The sequence below is a fragment of the Leishmania infantum genome, chromosome 8 (assembly GCF_000002875.2).
Source record: "Leishmania infantum JPCM5 genome chromosome 8".
Lineage (NCBI taxonomy): Eukaryota > Euglenozoa > Kinetoplastea > Trypanosomatida > Trypanosomatidae > Leishmania > Leishmania infantum.
This window is the reverse complement of record NC_009392.2, coordinates 132,559-154,307: the sequence shown is the minus strand read 5'-3', so window position 1 is coordinate 154,307 and position 21,749 is coordinate 132,559. Positions and strand designations below refer to the sequence as shown.

The window sequence follows — 21,749 nt, the reverse complement described above, 5'->3', positions numbered from 1 at the left end:
ACGAGGACGAGAAAGAGGGAGGGTGCAGCTGCAAGAATCGCCGTGGCTGGCGGAATGTGCGCATCCGCAAGCAGAGCGGGCGCGGAGGTGTGCGTGTGAGTCGCGGAAGGAGAAGAACGCGGCGCACTCGACTTGCCCGCAGAACAAAGAGGGGGCGGCTTGGTGCCCCCCCTGACGTACACCTGCGTCCAGCGTCTGCGTCGCGCGTGCAGCAGTGGCGACACACACACACACACACATAAAATCGCGAGGGGACGCCCTGTCCGCCAGATCGCAGGAAAACAAGAACAGTAAGGGCAAGGAACGGGGTTCGTGAATACTACTGCAGATCTGGAAGCGCGCGGCGACGGAAATGGCTGGCACCGCTACCGCGCTGGCCGGGCACGGAAGTAGAGCGGACCGCTGACGTGGCGGGTCACGCCCGCAGCTGCTGTAGGTTGGCCAGTGGAGTCGAACTCCTCCCTCGATAATGTAGGCGCCTCTGTGCGCATGTCGGCCGACGCAGAGGCGCTCACGCCCTTCGATGGAGAGTGCGGTGGCGGCGGTCGCGGAGCCGAAAAGGACGCGGCCGTGGAGGCAGTGGATCCGTGGTTGGCGGCGACTGCGGACGGTGGCTCCACCACATTCGCCGCAGACCTCCGTAGCTGCTGATGCGTCGATCCGCGGCGTTCCTCCGCCGGCGTCTCCGTGTCCGCTGTGGATCGCAGTGGCGGCGGTGGCGAGAGAGGTGGCGGCGTTGCGGCGCAAACATCCGACTCTGGTGCTGGCGCATCCGCCAGAAATGATGAAGATGGCGATGCAGTCGCGGCAGCGTGGCTCACGATGCCGAACCCTTCGTTGTTGATGGTCTTTCGCTTCGCTCGGGTCGTCTTGGCGGTGGTGTCCAGCCGTCGCTCCTCACAGTTCACGGCGTTGTGACTGCGGGGCTTCTCACGCTGGCGAGCCACGCTTGGCACGTACAACTCCAGCGCGTTCGCCGAAGTTAGCAGCGGCTGCGGTGCAGGCGGCCGTTCCGCAGGCGTTGTCGTCTTCAGTGTGTCCATACTGGCCGCTGTCGGCGAAAGGCCTATCGCGCATGATGGACCGTGCGGCTGTCGCTGTTCGTTCCACAGGGACGCATCGGTATCGCTGGTTGGCCGAACCCCTCCTCCACCACCGCCAGCACCAGGAGCAGCACCAGCAGAGCGGGTATCGTCCGGCGATCCGCTCTCGGCGAGATCCTGCGGTGTGGGCAAGTTGGTACGGGGGCGGCAATGCGGCGTCCGCAACGGGGGTGTCTCACCATGCGCGCTACTCCACTTTGGGGCGTCCGCGTGTGCGCCAATATTGCCTCCATGACGATGCCCGGCGCGAGCGTGGCTGTCGCGCTCATGGCCGTTTCGGAGCAGCTCGTGGTAGTAGACGTTCTCGGAGTTCCGCTGGTAGTCCACCTCCGCCGCGAAAGCTGCTGCGCGCCAGACCTGCGGATGGCTGCCGTGCGCAAAATCCTGCTCGCACAGCGCACTCCCGTCCATCACACTGTCCGCGAGTGCATCCAGGTGTGACGACGGTGCCGCAGGGCGGCGCGCGGCGTCCGACATAGTTGTGTTATCCACTTGTATCGACAGTGCAGACGTGGCCAATGCCGGCCCAGCACCACCTCCATGTGCAAAAGGAGGAAGAGGGCGCGTCCCCCCGCCAGCAGGCGACGCACCTCCCACAGAGGTGCCGGCCAACTCCATGTTCAACGAGTACACCTCACGCTTGTACTGCTCTCGATCGCTGAGCCACTGAAGTCGCGCCTGTTGCAACTCCGCCAGACGCGCCTCCGCCGCGCGGCGCAGCTCGCGCTCCCGCAGGAGTGATGCGCGCACCTCGACCAGCCTCTCCTGCACGGCGGTGCGCTCCGCTCGCTCCGCCTGCTGCAGCTGCAGCTGCGATGTCAGAGACCGCACCTCCGCGGAGGCGGCGGCGTGCTCGTTAGTCCGCAGCTTCAGCGCGGACACTAGCGTTTCGTTGTGGTGCATCAACCGCTGCACCAGCATGTGCGACTCCGCCACTTGGCAGGTCTGCGTGACGGCCCGCTGCAGGTGTGACTGAAGGAGCGCGGCGAGTCGGTCTGGAAGGAGGGGGCGCAGATCCGGCACCGGAAGCACCGGCTGTGGTTTCGCGATCGACAGGCGATTCCGACCTCGGCGCCTCAACAACGTTGCACTCAAGGCTTCGCGCACTTGGGCGAGCTGCAGGAGCTCCACCGTAGCGCGCGCACTCGCTGAGCTGGCTGCCAACACCCCATCACACAGGTGTCGCGTCGTGGGAGCCTGCATATCAATCTGCGCAACGGTGAGCAGCTGCACGAGCTGCCGCTGCTGGTGGTGGTCCGCGCCGATGTACGTCTCCTCATCCTCGCACGCGCGACTGCGGAGGTCGAAGCGGACCTTGGACAATCCAGCATGCCCTCCGGCCTCCACCTCTGCCGCCTCATTGTGCGCGACGGCTGCAAGTTCCAGCGGTGCTGGGAGATGGACAACCGGGAGCACGCAGGAGTCCGGGCGTGTCGCGTAGCGCCGTAGACGGCTATCGTGAAGTGAGGCCGCCGCGTTGTTGAGCGCCGGAGTCGCAGCACCCCACGCAAAGGCAGAGGAGAGCGCCAGTAAGAGCGGCTGCAGTGACGCCGGCTCCGCTGCTGCTGCCGAGGGCGAGAGGATGGAGCCATCGCTGCGGCGCGTACCGGCGTGACTCCTCAGACGCTGGCGCGCTGTCAGGAGTCGCGAAAGCCGCAACACCGCTCGCACAGCATGTCCAGCTATACGGAGAAGCGTAGAAGAAGTCGCTGAGTGCGGCGCGGCCCCCGCAGGGGAAGCGGATACTCCACTTGCAGCTCCCGTTGACCAGGGGAGCCCCCTCTCACCGGCCAGTGCCGTCGCTTGCTCACTTCTTTCTGGGCAGCAGTTCTCTAGTACGCGCTCGACCATCCTCGCCGCCTGCGCATCCGTCCACGCGAGCGTGCGCAGAACTCGATAGTGTTCCTGCAGCTGTTCGTGGTCCGCCAAGAGTCGCACGATGAACGCCACGGATGTTGTGATCAGCGCGTGCAGGTCCGTCTGCGTCCGCTCTGTGACCGACAGTCGTGTTTCTAGATCCTCGATGTGCACGCAAAGGTCAGCCTGACGGCGCTCCAGACGATCGCGCGCCGCCGTGACGTCACTCAATGCATGCTGCAGCATTTCCTGCGAAGCGTGCTGAGCGTTGTGATCCACATCTGCCTCCACGAGCGCCTGCTCGGCGCGGTTCAGCTGCTCCTCGGCGACGCGTAGACGGCGGCGGAGCGCTTCGCGTTCGCCTTCCCACTCGGCCGCCTTCTGGTGTGCTTGCGCGCTGTCGAGCATGTGCTTTCGTTTCACATCCTCCAATTCTTTGTGTGCCTGCTCGAGCTGGTGCGCGCGGCGCTGCTCCGCGGCACGAGAGAGGCGCAGCTGTCGTTGACAGCGCGTCGCCGCCTCTCGCCTTTCCTCTACCAGGGCGGTGTTCTTCGCCGTCATATCTGCGAGTTGCCGTTGCAACGCCTTGCGTGCCTCTACGAGAGCGTGCTGGCGATCGCGCCACGCCGTGAGCAACTTCAACAGACCCCACACCACTACCGCCATATCACGACGCACTTCACTGTGTGATGCATCACTACCACCGTCCGTGGATTCCACGACGACGAGCGTAGCCGCCGATGACTGGGGCAGGTTCGCAGTCCGTGTGGTGCGCCGCCGCGAGAGCGATTCGCCTTCACCGTCGGCAACGGCTTCAGGGCGATCCATCTTGTCCCCCTCGCCGGCCACCTTGGGAAGCACGAAAGCGTCTTGAAGCAGGTCATCCAAATCCGCGTCTGCAATCGCGTCGCCATCGGATGCCCACACAGGCGCAGCGTCAGCCGTTGTTGGCAGCATGGCAGCGTGGCCTTCACTGTCTTCGATACCGTCGAGCGACGCGGCAGAGGCGGGCGAACTCTGCGACCGCCGCTTCACCGCGCGAGCGCTCCTCCTCCTCGTGACTCGGCGGCCTGCGCTGTCGGCATCATCACCCGGAGAGCTCAGCCGTGCCAACGATGCAGACAGGGGCTGAGCGTACTCTCGGAGCGCACGCCGCAGAATACCTATGATCTGCTTCAGCTGCACCTCTGCCGCTCGCCACGCCGCATCGTAAACGTCCTGGCGAGCCGCTAGATCGTTGTGGCGCCTCTGCCATGCCGAAAGCTCGCGCTGCGACTCGTGCAACTGGGCCTCGGTGGCCGAGAGAGACGCGATGCGCGCCTCGTTCTGAGCCTCCGCCACGCGCAACGCCTCCTCGAGCGTTGACAACCGTCGCTGCTGCTGCAGCGCCGCTTCGTCCGCCGCGGCGGCCTGCTGCTGCGAGCGCAGGGTGGAGGCGAGAGTGTCGAGCGCGGCCAGGGTGGCATTGAGCGACGCCTCACTGGAGTCTGCGAGGACTTCGCCAAGGCAGCTGAGATTTGACGTATCCGCAGCAGCAGCAGCAGCAGCATGCTCGAGAGTACTCCGAACGTCGTGTAAGCCCGCCACATGGAGGACAGCACCAACGGCCGAGCGTACGGCAGCCCACCGCTCCGTCTCACAACGTTGCTGCTCTCTGTGCCGCTCAAAGAGGGCGGAGCTCTCTCGACGAAGTGCAGTGTACTCGTATTGAATCTCCTGCAGCAGTCTCTGCTGCGTTCGCAGATCATGCTCGGTGCCGTGCGCCACGGCGTCGCGCCGACCCATCTGGTGACCGGCATTGTCTCTGCCGCCGGCCGCCTTGGCTGTGACCGCCACCGCTGTTTCTTGCCTCGCCACCTCAGACACGCGTTCCGTGTTGGCAGCGGCCGCCTCGGCATTCGTCAGTGCCTCCCGCAGCTGCTCGCTCTGCTCCAGCAGTTCGGCCACGCGCTCCTCGGCGAGTCGTCGCTGCTTCGACTCTTGCTGAATGCGGGCGTCAGCAATGGACAGCTCAGACAGCATGGTCTGTTCCCGCAGCTGCTGCTGCGCCAGCACGTCACGATGCACACGCGTGTATGGCGAGGCATCGCTCTCTTGCGGTATCGCTTGAGCGGCGGGCAACGCCACCACGTCAGTGTTGGTGGCCGCATCCACGCGAGGAACAGCGGCGGCGCGCTCTGCCTCGGCTTCATATGCAGGCGTCGGCGCCGCACCCAGCGAAGCAGCTGCGACGGCCTCGTGCTTACGCTCGAGCTCGGCGCGACGCGTCAACAGCTGCATCTGCTGCGTGGACACCGCGACCTCCGTCACATCCCACTCGACTAGTTTTTCCTCGAGGCGGTGCCGCTCGTGGCGCCACTCATCTGCCTGCAGGTGCTGCTCGGCGCGCATTCGCTTCAGTTCACTTTCGAATGCGCTTCGCACCTCTCGCAGCTCACGCCGGTGCACCGCTTCCTGCTGTGCCGCTGCTGTCTGAGCCCCCTTGATCTGCCGCTGCAGCTCCAGTTTTGTGCGCCGCAGCACCCCAACAGCCTCCTCGAGTCGCAGCACCTGCTGCGACAGCGCGTTGACAGCACTCTCGTGTGCTGCACGGTCCTCGGCACGCTTCGCGTCCGCTTCAGCGAGCTGGACTTCCAGTGCACGGTTCGCGGCTGCTACTGCGTCAGCCCGCTGGGCCTCTCGCGCGGCCTTCTGCTGGTACCGGCGCAGCTCATCCACCTGCTGCTGCGTCTCGCGCAGCAGCGTCTCCGCGTGCGCTGCAAACGCCTGCTGCCACAGCGTACCACCGACCCCTGTGCCCACGGCCGCACTTTGAGGCGCGGCAACAGGTCCCCAGGCAGCAGTGACAGCAGCAGATGCGAGTGCTTGGAGTGGGGCGGATCGAGCTCGCCGCACCGCAGCCGCTGGAGGTACCTCGCTCTCCTGCGGTGACGTGTGCGAGGCGGCTGTCGCCGCGCTTCGTGAGGCAAAAATGGAGGACACGAGCCCGATAGAGTCGACGCCCGCGGTGGGGCCCGTGTCAGCGCGGATATGGGGCTGCACTTCAACGCCGTCGCACCTCTCCATGCGATGTGCGTGCGCAGCAGCGATGCGGCGCTGCGTTGGCGTGTGATCGTGCGGTGACACCGTCGCGTCTTCTTGACCGAGCGGCGCGGGAGGAGAAGAGGAGGGGGCGCAACAGGAAGGGCCTTGCTGCGCGGCTGCAATGGCCGCTGGCGGGATCGGCTCGCTCGCCGCGGGAGCCCGTGACCTTCTGCAGTGCTCTTGGCTCGTGGGAAGCACTGCTGCAGAGTGCGGCAGCGCTGGCTGGGGCGATACATTTGGCGCCCCCATGCTTGACTCAACCGGGGTGCAGCTTCGGTTGGCCGGCGGATCGCCAATCTCAAGCGGTCGCCCTTGCCACCGAGAGCCGCTGCTTTCAGCACCACTCATCCACCGCAGCGCTTCAAGAATGGTGGTCGCGTCCCAGCGACCAACGTCGGCAGTGGTAGCACTGCCCATCCCCACAGGTGACAAGGATGACGCTGCCGCTGCCGCTAGTGGAGTAGACGACGAAGGATACAGTGATGCCTCCGCTGTGGCCGCATCATCGCCAGACAGCGATGCCGACGTCACGCGTGCATCATCCTGCGCCGAGGAGGGGAAGGTGGAGACGTCCATGGCGGCGGCGCTGGGAGGTAGAGGCGAGGCGCTCTGCTCGCCAACGGGGTTCCGAAAAACGGAGAAGGCCGAATCTACGCAGAGCAAGCGAGACCGCAGAGAGAGGGAGAAGGTGAGACCTGATCTAGAGCTCGCGCACACTGCCAGGGGCACATACACGCGCACAGGGAGAGGGGGAAGAAGGGGTGCGGCCGATGGGGACTAAGAGATAGGCGGCGGTAAGGATGCAACTGCACCGCCTCTACGTGTTCCTGCGCGCGGAACGACGTACACATATGTGTGCCCTCGAGTTCTCTTGTCGTGTGCGCGCCGTGTGTGTATGTGTGTGTGTGTGTGTGTGTGTGCTCCGCGGAACTTCAGCGCCACAACACACGCAAGAGCAGCGAAAGCCGAGCGAACAAGCACTTCCGACTGGCGACGAGCATCTCAGCACACGCAGAGAAGGTCGCGCCATGTTGCGAGGAAGCGGGAGGAGAAGGTGGGAAGAAAGTGCAGAGCAGGTGCGCGCGCACAAGCGAACATGTATACACATACATACCCCGAGATGGTGGGTGCCGAAGCAGCGACAGAGGAGCACACAGCTGCATGAGTGTCACATGGAAGGAAGGACGCGGTAGCCGCTTAGCCACGGCGTGCGGCGGTGGCGACGGCACTCCTCCCGCGACACAGGACGGCGTGCGTCGGTGTGGATGGTGGTGGTGGGGTGGACGGAGAACACGATGAAGTATGGCGAGATATTTACAGCTCAGCAGCGCTCAACGCGCAAGCGCTCTCCGCACACGCGCACATGCGCGCTTGTCCTGCCGCCCAAGCACATCGACATTTCTGCGCGCCCGATACGAGAGAGGAAGACAGCCGCCGCGCCGGTGCCCGGACGAGTCAGCGACGCAGTGGAGAAGGGGTGGGCGGTGAGTGGATGTGCGCCCGTATGCGTCCGTGCACGCCTGCTGCTTTCTCTCTCTCGACCGAGAGAGAGAGAGAGAAAGCAGCAGGGGGACGGTGGAGCGCTCAGGAGAGGCGGCACTTACATGACTTCGGGCAGAAGAGCCGAAAGGCAGCTGCACGCTAAAGTGCGGTGCGCTCCCATGCAAAACAAGCGGGCTTACAGAAGACATGGTATTACTATACATGATGCGCAGCGAGCCGTCGAGCTCTGCAGACAGGCAGAGCCAGGCATACCCGCGCGCCTAGAAGTTGAACTCCTTCGTCCTCTCCGTTACTGCACGGGCCGCTGTCGCGTCGCCCACCTCGCCGCAGATCAGCCGCTCCAGCGCGAGACGACTCTGCGCGCAATAACGCCGCATCATGGCCTCTGACTGCGTGTAGGTCATCGCGCTGGACAGCTGCAGGTGCTGAACCGTGTAGTGCTGTCGAACCACCTGGTCTCGCTTGCTAATTGTGTCCAGGTCTGCTAGAAGCTGCACGCGCCTGCGAAGCGCTTCCTTCCTCAGCGGGGCCAGCCGACGTGACCGCGGCTTTGGCTCCGTGTGCGGAGCAGGCATGGCGGCGAAGCTGTCGCCTGGCCAGTTTGTCGTGCCCCTCGTGTCGCTAGTGGCGCCGTTGCTGCTCGCGCCCGCGCCACCAGGGCACCTCGACAACGTCGTTACGATGGCCGTGTTGTGAGCTGTAAGACCCTGGTTCGTTAGCGTACGGCGGTGCATGCTTGCCAAGGCGGGAGGCGCCAGGGCGCCGCTCGGCATCATACTCCAAAAAGTCGATGCGATGGGCGTGGCTGCCGTGGTCAGCGTCGTCACGTCCGTCGAGTCAGGGCAACCGTTGCTGCTCCCCGCGGTGCTGCGGTGCGCCCGGTGCTGTTGCGCACGCCATCGGATGCGTTCGCCGCCCTTGCCGTGCGCAGGCATATAAGACGTGTGCGACGACGCCGGGGTCATGGACGGGGAGCACACCTCATAAAAGGGAGGCGTGCAACTCTCGTAAGCCTCTCCGGTGCCGCGACGTCGAGGGTGCGCGACGGCCGGCGGGCTGGCGGTCACCACCGTCGCCGTCGTTGTGGACGCCTCCAGCTCTGCCGCGTCCGCCGGAATGTTGAGCGGCGTGAGAGGAAGCATTGCAGAGCACATGAACAGAGGGTCCGCGGCGCCACCTACGCTGCTTGCAGTCCTCCATCTTCCACTGAAGCGCGGTGGGACGACGCTAACGGCAGGCTCCTCCAGCTCCGCAGTCCCCGCAGCTGAAGGCGCGGGCCCGCTCGGCGTCGCCGCCGTCTTCGCCGCGTTGATCGCCAATGCGAGACGGGGAGGCGCGAACACGGGCAGCTCTCGACTGTCCTCCTGCGAGCGCCTCTGCCGATTGCACTGGTGGTGCAACTTCTGCCGCTCCACCATCCTGTGCAGGTGCGCCTGCTGCTGCGGCACTGTCTTGCCGTAGACGCGCATCTGGTGCGCCGCCTGCTGGGCTTCCTTGCTGATCGGCGGCACTGCCGCGACGGCCAAGAGCGCCCGCCATGGTTCGAGCTGTAGGCGACACAGATCTTGCAGCGGTACCACTTCGCCATCCGCGCCAATCGGCACGGAAGACCACAGCAGAAGCTGCGCGCTATGCTGCTGCAGTGTGGCAGGCGACGTTGCGGCTTCTCCGCCAGCCACCGCTGCTGCCGTCGCTATCGCCGTCCGCGTCGTCCACCAGAATGGGGCCCGCAGGAGCATGGACAGCCAGTAATCGCGGATGGGCGCCGGGCTGACGCAGAGAGGATTTGAAGACAACAGAGAGCCAGCAGACAACTCGCGCCGGTGGGCTCGGACTCCGGTCGCGGGGCACTCGCTGTTCCTCTTCTTCGACGCAGCCGCACAAACGGCCGCAGCAGCGTTGCCACTGACGTTCGCACCGGCGCTGTGAGGCGCACGCACCGAGGCACTCGCTCTGTGTTCGTTCTCTTGGCAGATGGATCGCGCCGAAGTCGCCTTCCACGTTGCTCTCGCGACTCTGCCCTTTTGGCTGCCACGGCGAAGCTCCGCAGCCAGTGTCACCAGGCTCTTGCCCACCGCCACGGCCGCACTCGTGCGGTACTGCGCGCGGGCCTCTTCCTCTTGATGACAATGGGGCGAAGCCGCCGTCGCAAGAGCCGGCGTGCGCCGCTGCCGCGGCGACTGCATGCCACAGCCACTTTGAATGGAAGCGCCCTGCTTCACCGCGCCTCGACTGCTGCTGCTGCGCGCGTCGAGGGTGGCGCACTGTGACAGCGGCTCCGCTGCCGTTGTGGGAGATCCGCCAGTCGTTCTCCGAGAAAAGCCGGCGCTGCTGTGCTTCTGCTGCCGTGATGTCTTGGTCCCAGTCTGCCGGCGTGCCGTCGAGCGGTGGGAGCCGGCCTCCGTGTCCACCATCTCGATATGGTTTGGGTGCACGTTGGACGGCAACGGTGCTGGGGTCGCACTACCCGCGGAGCTGCCCCGACTGTTGCCGGGGGTCCGACTAGAGCCGCTAACACCACGCGGCCCGAACTGTGAGTTGTAGCTGCCACACAGATCGCCTGTCATGTGGCGCCGTTGGAGGAGCGCCATGCTCCGCTCGAGCTCTGCCACGTGCAGCACAGCGGAGCGGCCGTATCGGTCGAGTTGGTAGACCACCCGGGCCTCGCTGTTGGCCTCGACGCCACCAACGTCGAAGATGCCGTCCTCCGCGGCCGTGAAGAGCGAGGCGGACCGCGCAGCCTCAGCGATGGCGGTGAGCGACGACTTTCCTTGCACACCTGAAACGACAGCGGCGCGTACAATGCCCGCCGTCTGCTGCTCGCACGTCGGCAGCAGGCCCAGTGCCGAAATCTCCAGCTCCGTGGCGGCCCTGCGCTTCAGCTGCGCGTCCGCGTAGTCGCCCTTGGCCGGCATGGGCCAGTGCCGCACCTGCACATGTGTCAGGTAAACACCGTGGTAGCATACAAAAAGCCAGCGCACCACATCCGCGCGGAACTCCTCGTCGAACATGCCAGCGCAGACGTCATTCGGGAAGCAGAAGACACAGTTGTAGTAGGTAGCGTGCGCAACGAGCAGCAGCAGGCTCTCGAGGATACCGTCCATCACGGCAGGCGCAACGGCAGCCGCGGCAGCAACGGCCGTGTTGGTCATCATGGCGGTCGTGTTCCTGCTCTTCCGCGCCCGCAGATCGCCCCCTGATGTCGGCGCGCCGCTTCGACTTGCGCGGAGGTCACCCCAGCCCTCGCTGCGGGCGATGGGCGTGGCACTGGCTAGAGCAGACGGGCGCCATGTCGCCGACGGTCGGGGGCCTTGGGAGACTCCGGCGGAGAAGGACGCCGTGGTGGAAGCCGCCGTCGACGCCTCGGCGCTCATGGCCCCCTGCTGCAGGTGCATGACCACGGTGCCAAACTGCAGGGCGAGCTGCTTCTGCAGAAGCTCCTCGTACAAGCATAGCTGCACGTACTCGCTGTGGTGTAGCCACAGATCCTGATACATCTTGCAGAGAATGGCCAGGGCATCTTCAGAGGGGAGCATCCGTTGCACCTCTTGCCGACATGAACTGTGCGGCTGCTCCTGCTGCTGCGCCCACTTCGATTCTTGGTAGCCGTTGCCACTGCCGGCATCGACGGCGCCCGTGCTGACCAGTTTCGACCATGTCGGGCTCAACAACAGCGGGAAATAAGCGGCGTGCTCGTGTAGCCGAAGGCGCAGCGGCACCTTCGATGGGGCCGCGGCAACGCTTGCCGCATTCGGGGTATCGCTTGTCGTGTGCGTCGTAGACGCCGGTGGCGACTTCGGGGTTGCGTTTGCCAGAAGCCCGCTCGTGCTCGCTGTCCTGCCTGACGTCCTCGTTAGGGTGGCAAAACCGTCCGACGTCGGCAGCTCCACTGCGCGCCGTGATGAGCTGGCAGCGCTTGCGGCGCTCGATGCCGCGGCAGCACTCGTCGCGGTATTCGTCGCGCTCTGCACCCCTGCCGAGTAGCGTAGGCAGGTGAGGAGCTCCACCAGCAGCTGCTCCAGCACATCCAACGGCGGCAAGGCCTCGTCCAGGGCGACATGCGGGAAGGCGTTGGAGAAGGCGGTCGATAGTAGACGGTAACCGTTGACCAGGGACTGTTCCCGGCGTGCCTTGCGGCACCGCAGGAGGACAAACCACATGAACGACACAGTGAACCGGCACGCCGTCGAGTCACGCGCGTCGATGAGGCCTCGGACGGCGTAAAGTTTGCTCAGCTTCTGCTGCAGTGACGGTGTCTCGCGTGGTAGCAGACGGTCCTGCAGCAGCTCCGGCACAGTGAAACCCGACGGGGTCGTGACCTGCGCGTATGGCAGCAGCACGTCGGGCGCCTGCTGCTGCGGTGGTGGTGCGCGAGTTGGCGAAATGGCAGGCGCGTCCTCGACTCTCCTGGTGCTACTGGCCGCCTCTCTGTGCTCCAAGAACGATGCACTGGGTTCATCGGTGCTCAGCGCGCCCCGCGACGCGGCGGCGGCGGCGTCCTCGTGGTGAGGGCGATCCGCAAACGCGTGCAGCTCGGACAGCGGGCGGACAGGGAGGCGGAGGGAGAAGAGGGACGGCGAGGCGGAGACGTCGCGGGCGTAGCGGCTCGCAAAGGCCTGCGCACCAGCACGCTGCTCGGCCGCGAGCTCCGCACGAACGCCACGCTGCAGCGCCGCGACTGCGGTCTTCGCGTCGTCCGCCGCCTTGCTGAGTGTGGCCTCGCCCACGTTGCTCGTGCTGCGAGAAGGTCGCACACCGACTGTGGACACCACTGAGGTGCGTATGCTCTTCTCGTTGGCATCGTAACGACTAGCCGCCCCGGCTGCGGTGATCGGAGGCGAGCCAGCCGGCACCATGGCACGGAAGCCTTCCATGCGCCCACGGCCGCCCTCATCACCCCCAGCCTCGGTAGACTCCCTGGCGTGATCGGTTTTGCCTGTGCCCTCGCTGAAGTTGGCCGGCAGCCTTGGCGGTGTTTTTCCTGAAGGGTGTGGAAGGGTGATGCTCGCCGCGACCTGCTGTTGCTGCGGCTCAACGGTCACGAAGGACCACGATGGGAACTTCGTCGCCTGCCGGCTGGACTCCGCCTCCATTGGGCGCACTGCACTACGCTCCGCTGCGTGAGAGGGAGGACTGGCGGACGAGGCGGCGCCGGCCGCCTGCGGCGTGACGATGGGCTCCACCAGGGGCGGCAGCTGCTGCTGGTGCACCTGCGCAACGGCGCTAAACGATTCGAGTAGCCACCGTCCGCTCGCCGAAGGGGACGGAAGCGGGACTGCGTCCAGCGGCAAGCTCCGAAGATGGTTTCTCTTGTCATCGGCGCACATGCGACGATGGCTCGCCGCACTGGGCGCATGCGTCCGTTTGGATGGCGGCTTCGTTGCACCACCCGCCACTACTGTCTCGACGTGACCGTCGGCATACAAGAGACGTGTTTTTCCGCCGTGCGAGTGGCGCAGCAGCACGGGTGCGGCCGGCATCATTGTCCGGGCCACTGCCGCCGCTCCTGTGGGCGACAGCGAGCGGCGTAGCGCTGTGGGAACGGAGGGGGTGCCGTGCGGCGACTCAAAGGCGTCCTCTTCCTTCAATATGTAGTCTTTCCCAAGCGTGCTGGCCTCGTCGCTGCTGCCCTGTGGCACCGTGCGCGAGAGCGACGATGGGCCGGACGCGGCAGAGGCATCGTAACTGAGTTGCAGAGAACCGCTACAGCTGATGGGATCAGTTCCATATCGTAGACGGCCACCAACACCTAGGCCGCTCCGACTTCGCGAGTTGGCTTTGCGTGACAGCGGTGACGGCAGAAAGGGCAGGGGTCGTCCCAGAACGCACTGGATCATACTGGAATACGACGGCGGTAGCGAAGAGGACGGGTATGCCACCATGAAGGGGTCCTGCGTGCCGACCTCATTCCCATCGTCGTTGGCAGCCTTGCAGAGGGCTGGAAACCCGGTGTGTCCGGCAGCGGGAGGGACGGAGGAGTCTGTAAAGGCCATGCAGATGACTGTGCGCGACCCGCCGTGGCGGGTCGAAGAGGATCAGGACTCGCCGGCAGGGTGAAAGAGAAACACGGGAGAGGCAGAGCGACGGAGACACACTCAGCGCTCCGGCTGGCACACGCACACACAAACACAGACACACAGATAGACAGAGAGAGAAACGGCGCGGGCGAAGAGAAGGAGGGGCACGAGGCACGACGTTCACACGGGGAGGGGGCGAGGCAGGAGAGTCAGGCATGAGAGTAGCTGCAAAACAGCGATGTGCGCCGCACGCCCCTTCAAGTAGAGGGCTTCCGCACAGAGCATGCACATGGTTGCATATCTGTTCGGCACATCTGTGCACGTGGGCCGGTGGTGGGCATTGAGCATGCCTGTCGAACCCCTCTCGCGCAGGCGCGACTCCCCCTCTCACGCGTGACGAAGAAGGGAAGGGGTGGTGGTGATGGTGGCAGCGGCGGGAGAGCAGAGGGAGGGTTATATATCCGAGAGCCACCCGACTTTGCTTAGGGCACACGGTGCGGGTGTCACGCTTGTCCTGATGCGCGCCGTAAGGCAGGAAAGAGAGAGAACAGCGAAGCAAGCGGTCAGGCAACGCGCAACTGCATAAATGAGGACGGGTTGCATGGCGCGCGTGAGCGAGATCATGAATAAGCGGTTGAACAAAAGAAGCCGTGCACGCAGGGAGGCCGGACGAAGCGGGGGGGGGGAAGGGAAGGGGGGACCACACATACGCGGATACCGGCGAGGGAGAGGAGGAGGGGCGCAGCACCGCAACGGGCCACACACACACACATGCCAAACCCATGCGCATACAGCTCGAAAGCGATCCGACACGCGCGGACCGCGGCCAGCAGGCGTGGGTAAGAAAAGGGGCAAGCGAGAGAGAGAGAGAGACATGCGACAAACAAAGGGCCCTCCTAGCCATACTGCCAGCGGAGGAGAACACATGCACAGCCGCCCGTCCACGACGCGGATGGGGGTGTCTGTGTGTGCCTGAGTCGTCACTGGCGCGCTTCCTGGATCCTGCTTTCGTCGCGGCTCGGCAAGCACTCTGGTGCGTGCCGCCAACGTGCGCACTCACGCAAAAAATGAGCACTAGAAGCGGCTTGTCATGTGGCGCCACTCAGACTCGTCGGCGTACTGCATCGGAATCTGCCACGTCGTCTTCGCGCCCTCGCGTTTCACCAGGGGCTTCCAGTTCCAGAAGCGGTCATAGCGGCTGAACTTCTCGCGCATCTCGGGCCGCATCCACTGATCGAGGTAGATGTCATCCTCCTCGAGCACCGGCACTGTAGGCTGGTTCAGCACGACGTTCTTGAAGTGCGACCAGCCCGGCTCTGTGCCCATGGCGCGGTAGCAGCCCCAGAGGGTGTACCAGCTGTAAAAGAACATAATGAACCACGCCATCCAGAACGTCGGCTTCGAGGACATGTTCAGTCGCATACCGTACTTGCTGGCCATCTCGTCCATCGTGCTCTCCCACGACTCCTCCGTCATGCGGATGCTCTCCTCACGGGTGTACGGGAACTTAGGATCGAAAATTTCTTTCGGGTACTCGAACCACTCAATGTGCGGGTTGAAGTCCATGGGCAGAATGGGCCCGTTGTTGCTGATTGACGGCGGCGGCGCGGCTCCACTGCTTCGTGGGCGGATGTCCTTGAACTCGCTTGCAATGCAGCGTGCACTACACCGGAGGCTCGTGCTCGCCGTTGCTGCCGCCGTCGAGATGGCTGTGCCACAGCCACGACGCAGCATCATTTGGGGACTCGGCGAACAACAAAACAACCACGGCAACGAACACGTTGGGGCCTCCCCGACAACTACCCGGCGAGGCCGTTGAGGTGCCGCGGCGTCCGCTACGGGTGGCAAAAGGTGTGCCGTGCGGGCGCTACAAACCCGGAGTGGGGGGAGGGGGCGGGGGTCAAGACGGCTACAACGAAGGTGGTACTACTACTAGAGATGGATGCTACGGGTTGTTTCCGACTGCTAGTGAACGGAGTGATCGGGAGCAGGAAGAGACGCGGTAAGGCGGATAACACGAGACCAAAGACTAAGAGCAACGGTAACGACGCGCACAGCGGGCGAATCCCCCCCCAAACACACACACACACACACAGATAGATTGTGGCTGGAGTAACGCGGCGGGAGAGGCTTGCTGAGCCTTGTGCTGGGCGTTAGAGATGGGCTGGACCGGAGAGCGAGGGCAAGGAGAGCAAGAGGGCAGTGCGAAAACGTAAGTGCATGTGGTTCACATTCTGTGACACACTCGGGTGAGGGACGGAGGGGAGGGGCCTCGCACAGTCGTGAGGTGGCCATCCGCAGCACAGTAGGGATAGTGATGGCGGCAGCGTTACCACAAGTGAGTGCCGCCCTCTTTCCTCAGCGCCTTCCTCGCTCCCAACCCTCACGCTTCCTCGAGGAATACGCATTAGGCGTGACGCACGCCACCGTCGCTCCGTAAAACGAGGGAGCGCCGGCGCATGCGCGCACAACGACGGTGCGAGCAGAGATGCAGTCTGTTGCGATGCGCAACGCCGTCATGTCTTGCATAGCGAGCTTTCTTCCTTGCCCTCCCCCTCCTTCCCTCCCTCCGCATGCCCGTTGTGAGATGTATGCGATGATGTCTGTGCGTGCGTGTGCCCTTCGATGTAAGCGCGCTTGAAGGGCGCACGCACGCACGCACGCTTCCTGCCACGGGAAAGTAGGGAGGGAGGTGGGAGAGGGGCAGAGGGCCGTTGCATAGAGCGCGTGAGCAAATGCTTGACAACGATATCTAAGCGAGAGACACGTAAAGGGAGGGGGGGGCGTCTGGCGCAGCCTCCAACGAAGGGAAACACAGCCGAGTGGTAGACCCGACAACGGATGTTCGCATGGGGAGGATGGAAGTGCGGGTGTCCTCCTCGCCCGCTTTCGGTGTGTGTGTCTGCGTGCATGTGTTCATGTGCACGCGTCTATATTGGAGTCCGTTTGAAGGGGGCGGGCATACTGGCTCTGTCACATCACAGCAGCACCAGCAGCAGCAGCAGGACGACGACCAGGAAGAGGGAAGCGCGGAATCACGAGAGACCGTGACAAGCGAGGAATGCGCGCCGGCATCGGTGTGGCTTCCGACGGCTCCCGAGGACTTGGCAGGCCGCGTGCTCACAGAGGCCACCATGACAGCTCCCGTTATGGTGCCCTTCCCCCTCCTTTCCACCAATACACTCACACAATGTTCTGAAGCGCGGCGAGCAACGCCACGGAATCCTTTCTGAGGCATGCCGCGATCGCACGAGCGCGGACGTCTTCCAAGTCGTCAATGGCAGCGAGATTGCACTGGATCGCGTGGGCCATGATGGACGGACACACATTGCACGTTAGCGTATCGGGGACGGGCGACAGCAGTGATGAGCCACCTCGGTCACCGAGGGTCTTGGCACACACGGTGTTCACCATACGCTGACGGCACGACGCCTCCAGCGCATCGCACACGTTCGTCGCTGGCGCCAGCAGCGGAGCCACCTTGTGCATCGCACCGGCGCCATCGGGCACGTCGCCGCCAGAGGAGCGCTCCGATGTACTCCCGGACGTCGTCGTCGGCAGCGTGAGAGGACGCTGTTGCTGCTGTGCTCGGTGCAGCGCTAGCTCCTTCTGGAGAGCCGCCTGGGCCGTGCGAAGCGCCGCCTGTAACTCTGTTGCCTGTGCAACGTAAGGAGTGATGGTTGCCACAGAGGCGGCGTGTACACTGCTGCTTGACGTCGTCCAGCTGAGGCCGGTCGCGCTGCAATCGTCTGTGCGTGCGCCGCCAGCTGCTGCTACTTCCTTGATGGGGGATAGAAGCGCGTGCACGGGTGACACAGAGCCGACGAGCGGCGTAACACTCGACGTCGCCGGCCTTGTTGTGGCTACCGCTGCCGCTGCATGGACAGGCACCGGTGAGGTCGACGGCAGCGTCTCCGGCCGCATGCGCTTCATCTCCTGCGACAAGGTGTCGCCCGACGCATCTACTGCGAACGTTCGCGTGCTCTTGCCAGGGAGAAGACCGCCGCGCGCGTCGCCTAGCTCCACCTCAGCCACGTCGCTCATCTCCATCATGACTACTGGTGAGTGTGGCGCTGGCGACGCGCCCCGCGACTGGGCACAGCTCGCCGAACTCGTCTGTGAATCCTTCGTGGGCGCTCGCGCCACCGCGGCGACGCCTACCTCGTGCTGAAGGTAGGCACGGATGGCGCGTCGAATGGCGCGGGCCGAACTGCGGTGCCGCTCCGCCATCAGCCGCACCCAACGCCATAGCTTCAGTTCCTCCACAAAGGCGCTACCGCCCAGCCACGCTGCTGGCGTCATCGACGGCCCGAGCAGCAGTACGACAGAGGCGGCGTGACCACCACCACTCGTTAGTGTGTCGCTGGCCTCGGCGCGCGAGAGCTCCGCCTCCTCGGCGCTGAGCGTACGGACCATCGCGAGAACGTGCTCGGCGTTGCGCTGCTGCGCCACCGCAGACGCAGCACCGCCGTGCCCATCTGGGAGAGGCGGCAAAGGTGAAGCGGGCGCGCTGCCGCCAGGGCGCGGAGCGGAGGCCTCCGCCGCCCCCGATGGCGCAGCAGCCGCAGGATTGGCTGGCGCCGTGGAGGGAGGCGTCGGTGGAAACTGAAGAAGCTGAAGGTAGCGCATGCACGTCTCGTGGTGCCGCTGGTGGTGCCTGTGTAGCTCCGCCGCGGAAAGCAACGGCACACTAGCGCTGCTCGTCGTCGTTGCGGCAGCGGCGGCAGTAGTGTCGCCGAGGCCGTTCGCCGTCGTTTCGCCTCTGGAGGGGCAGTCGTGGAAGATGCCATAGAGCAAGAGGCCCACCTCATAGCTCGGTATGTTCTGGAAGGTGGCGTACGACGTCTCTAGCACGTCGTTCGCCCACGCGAGTATCCCAGATCGTGTGTACTGCGTCGTCGTCGTCGTGCTCATTGTGGCGGAGGGTGCAGGAAGATGGAGAGGGAGGGGTGTGCTGACGTCGTCTCACAACACGATGATGTGTGGGCAGTCGAGCTGAAAGAAAAGATGCGGCAGGAGCCCGAAGAGGATGGCCGCTCTCAGATCGGCGCGTGTCCCGCTATGTGTGCTTGCACGTGTGAGTATCCAGAAACAGGGACGCAGATGCAATCCCGACAACAAGGCGGGACACGCAAGGCAGCAGCAGCCGGGGGAGGGCCACTTCGGCTGCAACACAATCCTCTGTGGCACCGTCTGATGACGTGGAAGGGTGGTGCAGTGAAGACGACAGCGAAGAGCTGAGGAGGCGTGATAGGGAAGCAGGGGTGGGGGTGGGGCATTAGTGTTGTTTGCCATGCGTATGCGCATCGGCCACGTCATGAAGGCTAGGGAGGAGGGGAAGTGAGGCATCAGAAGAGTTCACATAACGCTAGCCACCGGTGAATTTGTTAGGTGAGAAGGGGCACGCGACCACGTCAGCTCTCTCTCTCTCTTCGTCCACCTCCCGCGCTGTGATTGGTGGCGCGGCCGGTCTTGGTTGTTCCTCCGCCGCTGTTCGCCCCTTACGGCGCCTCGCTGTGCTGCTGTTCGGTTCGCTACAGCCGCTCATGCGCACGCTGCGCTGACTTTCGGCGATGCACTGAGCACAGACGGAGGAGCGAGTCAGAGAGAGAGACGTACACACAGACACACACACACGCAGATACATGCAGACATGTGCGACCAGCTTCATCTCCGTCAGCGTTTCGAGCAACCGCGATTCACCTCTCCGCTCTGAGAATTCGCGGGCTAGCAGCGCTTAGGCACCCGCAAAAAATCCTGACGCCCTCATCAACTCCATCAGCCGCGGAGATGACCGGCGGTACCTCCCGAAAGGGAGACGAGGACGGTGAGCCAGACAGTTTTTCCGCAGACCACAGCCGACAAAGGACGCCGCCGTCGCCGGGATGCGGTGGCTCCTGTCGCGGATGGCGTCGCTGAAAGGATGGCGACTGATTGTACCAGCTGAGGTGCCGCCCAACTCGACGCAGCTCTAACACGCCGATGCACAGAGTCTCAAGGAAGGCAGCGCTGCCGCACGTGACGCGGTGCAGCTCGAGCGAGCCCTTCCACGTTCTCCGTATCTCGCGCGTGAGCACCCGCTCGTGCGCGAATGGAAACGTGTGGCACACAAATACGGTAACGGGTGGTATGTCCACAAGCTGGTCCGTCCAGTGTCGCGGCGGTCGCGTAGTGACCGCGGCCGCGGTGCAGGAAACCCTGCTGCACCAGGCTGCTGGGGGTGCTCTACAACGGTATCCGCACCGACCCTGGCAGCAGTGCGTACAGCACCACGCTCGGCTTGCCTTGCTCCATGCCCATTGTGACGACAGAGCCCATGAGTACGCGGAAGCCGCTGAAGCGTTGCTGCTCCCAACGGAGCCCCCTCCCTCCCTCGATGGACTTCACCACAGCGCAAAACCATTATGCTTCGGCACACAGCAGATGCCCAGCTTCAAGGCGCCAGTGCCCAACGGCGAAGATGCCAGTAACGCAGCGCCAGCGCGGACATGCTGTCGAAGGTTTCGACCGCACAGCGTGCGGCGAGCACAGCGGGGTCCTTCAGCCGCGTGCGCGACCCAAATCCAGCGTTCAGTATCGCTGACAGTAAGACGTCAACGCGCCCGCCGTACGTGCGCACCCGAGCCCAGCCCCATCTTCCAGAACCTCTGGGAGGTGCCGCACCACCGTGAACTCGCGAACAGTATATGGACGCGGATGCTCAGCACCGACTGCAGGCGCCTGACGCGTACAGTCTGAGCGCTAGCTGCGCGCTGTGGGAGGCGTCTAGCGCCCCATCGACTCAAGAGCAGCGACGTTCTTTCACCAGCATCTCTGCCATCAAAATGGGAGCCGCGTGATGGGGCATCTCGCTGCGGGTGGCGCTCGCAGGGGCTGCCGCTGCAGTCGCCACGCGGTGGCGAGTCGCCTTTTCGCTCATTGGGCGCTGTCGAGGATCGTTTCTGCCGTCCCCCCGCGGGGTTGTGGCGTCTCGTCAGAGCGGCATCCCATGGGCGGATGCGCGACTCTGCGAGAGAGAGAGAGAGTGGCGAGCGGGTCCAGAAACCACGGCTGCTTCGCGGTCGGCGTCTCTGTCTGCGGCAGTGGCTGGCACTGCACCTGCCGCGACGGCGAATCTTTCGTATTTTCGCGAGTCGCGGTGGTGGTGGTTGGGGGCTGGGGGTCGGCTACAGCGCAGAGCGGAGTTCTGTGGACGGCGTTGCCTACAGCTCTTCCTGCTGCCGTTGTGACCGCTACACCAGTGGCTGCAGCCTCTACAGACAGCCGCCTCCCATGCACCAAATCAAATCCTCCGCGTCGCCCCCTTGCTTGCGTGCATCGTCGCAGGAGGAGGCTGCCCATGTGGAGTCGTCGCTCGTCCGCTGATCCGGCAGCGTCGTCTCGACCAGACAGCACGGAGGAGTTGCGGTGCCTCGAGTGCTGATGTGGCTCCACCGTGACCTCTAGCTGATGCTCAATAAACGCGGAAGGAAGATGCAGGTAGCCGGCAAGCCCTGCGAGCACGAGGTACGTCACGGCAGCAGGGACGGTGGCAGCCGTCCACGCCGCTACCTAGCGCTTCACGACTTTGTGACGCCGACCGTGTACGCGGCGCAGAGGTGCTGCTCCGATGATGACCCATCGCGGTGAAATCGGAGTGCACACACACCGCCGATACATCAACCGCCATCCTCTGGCCATCAGCGAGAAACTTGCGAAACACTGCTGGCGCGAAGGTGCAGCGCCCGCTGCCGAGCGGCCGCTTGTACTGCCGGGCAGCCGGCAATGCCGACGATGTGTTGAGCGACCCCCGCGAACCACACGAGAAAGAGGCTGCCATACCGTGGGCATCCACATCGGTGTCGGGGCTGCTGATGTGGATACCCGGCTCCTGCGTGCGGTGGTGCAGGTCAATCGCCCTCAACGTGGCTTGCACAGCATCGTCGCTGACGTTGAGAATCGTCGGCACCGACGTTGCGCTATCGGGGCAGAGCCACGGCATCCAGCACACCTTCCCGCCACTCGGTGGAACGGCCCCCTGATCCCCTCCTACTGCATCATCCACACTGGCGGCACCACTGGTGTTGCTCGAGGGCGGCCCATCCCCGTCTGTGGGCTGTGTTTTGCGCAACCTTCTATACCGACGCTCCGGTTGCTGAAGGTGGATCACCCAGCTCCGAGCGAAGATGTCGACCTCCATCGATTC

At 64.5% G+C, this 21,749-nt stretch overlaps 4 protein-coding genes across 4 annotated transcripts; all 4 read right to left on the bottom strand.

Moving 5' to 3' along the window:
- Nucleotides 1-365: 365 nt before the first annotated feature.
- On the bottom strand, nucleotides 366-6,026 carry LINJ_08_0400 (conserved hypothetical protein; the record flags this gene model as incomplete). Its single annotated transcript, XM_001463343.1, has 1 exon — nucleotides 366-6,026. The coding sequence occupies one exon, from the start codon at nucleotides 6,024-6,026 to the stop codon at nucleotides 366-368; it is 5,661 nt and encodes a 1,886-aa protein (XP_001463380.1).
- A 1,781-nt stretch (nucleotides 6,027-7,807) lies between these two features.
- LINJ_08_0390 (conserved hypothetical protein) lies at nucleotides 7,808-13,540 on the bottom strand (the record flags this gene model as incomplete). Its single annotated transcript, XM_003392182.1, has 1 exon — nucleotides 7,808-13,540. One exon carries the CDS (start codon nucleotides 13,538-13,540, stop codon nucleotides 7,808-7,810), a length of 5,733 nt encoding a protein of 1,910 aa, XP_003392230.1.
- A 1,098-nt stretch (nucleotides 13,541-14,638) lies between these two features.
- LINJ_08_0380 (conserved hypothetical protein) lies at nucleotides 14,639-15,301 on the bottom strand (the record flags this gene model as incomplete). The annotated part of the gene is made up of 1 exon (XM_001463342.1): nucleotides 14,639-15,301. The coding sequence occupies one exon, from the start codon at nucleotides 15,299-15,301 to the stop codon at nucleotides 14,639-14,641; it is 663 nt and encodes a 220-aa protein (XP_001463379.1).
- Nucleotides 15,302-16,747: 1,446 nt separating this feature from the next.
- Nucleotides 16,748-18,478, bottom strand: LINJ_08_0370 (conserved hypothetical protein; the record flags this gene model as incomplete). The annotated part of the gene is made up of 1 exon (XM_001463341.1): nucleotides 16,748-18,478. One exon carries the CDS (start codon nucleotides 18,476-18,478, stop codon nucleotides 16,748-16,750), a length of 1,731 nt encoding a protein of 576 aa, XP_001463378.1.
- Between the last annotated feature and the right edge of the window lie 3,271 nt (nucleotides 18,479-21,749).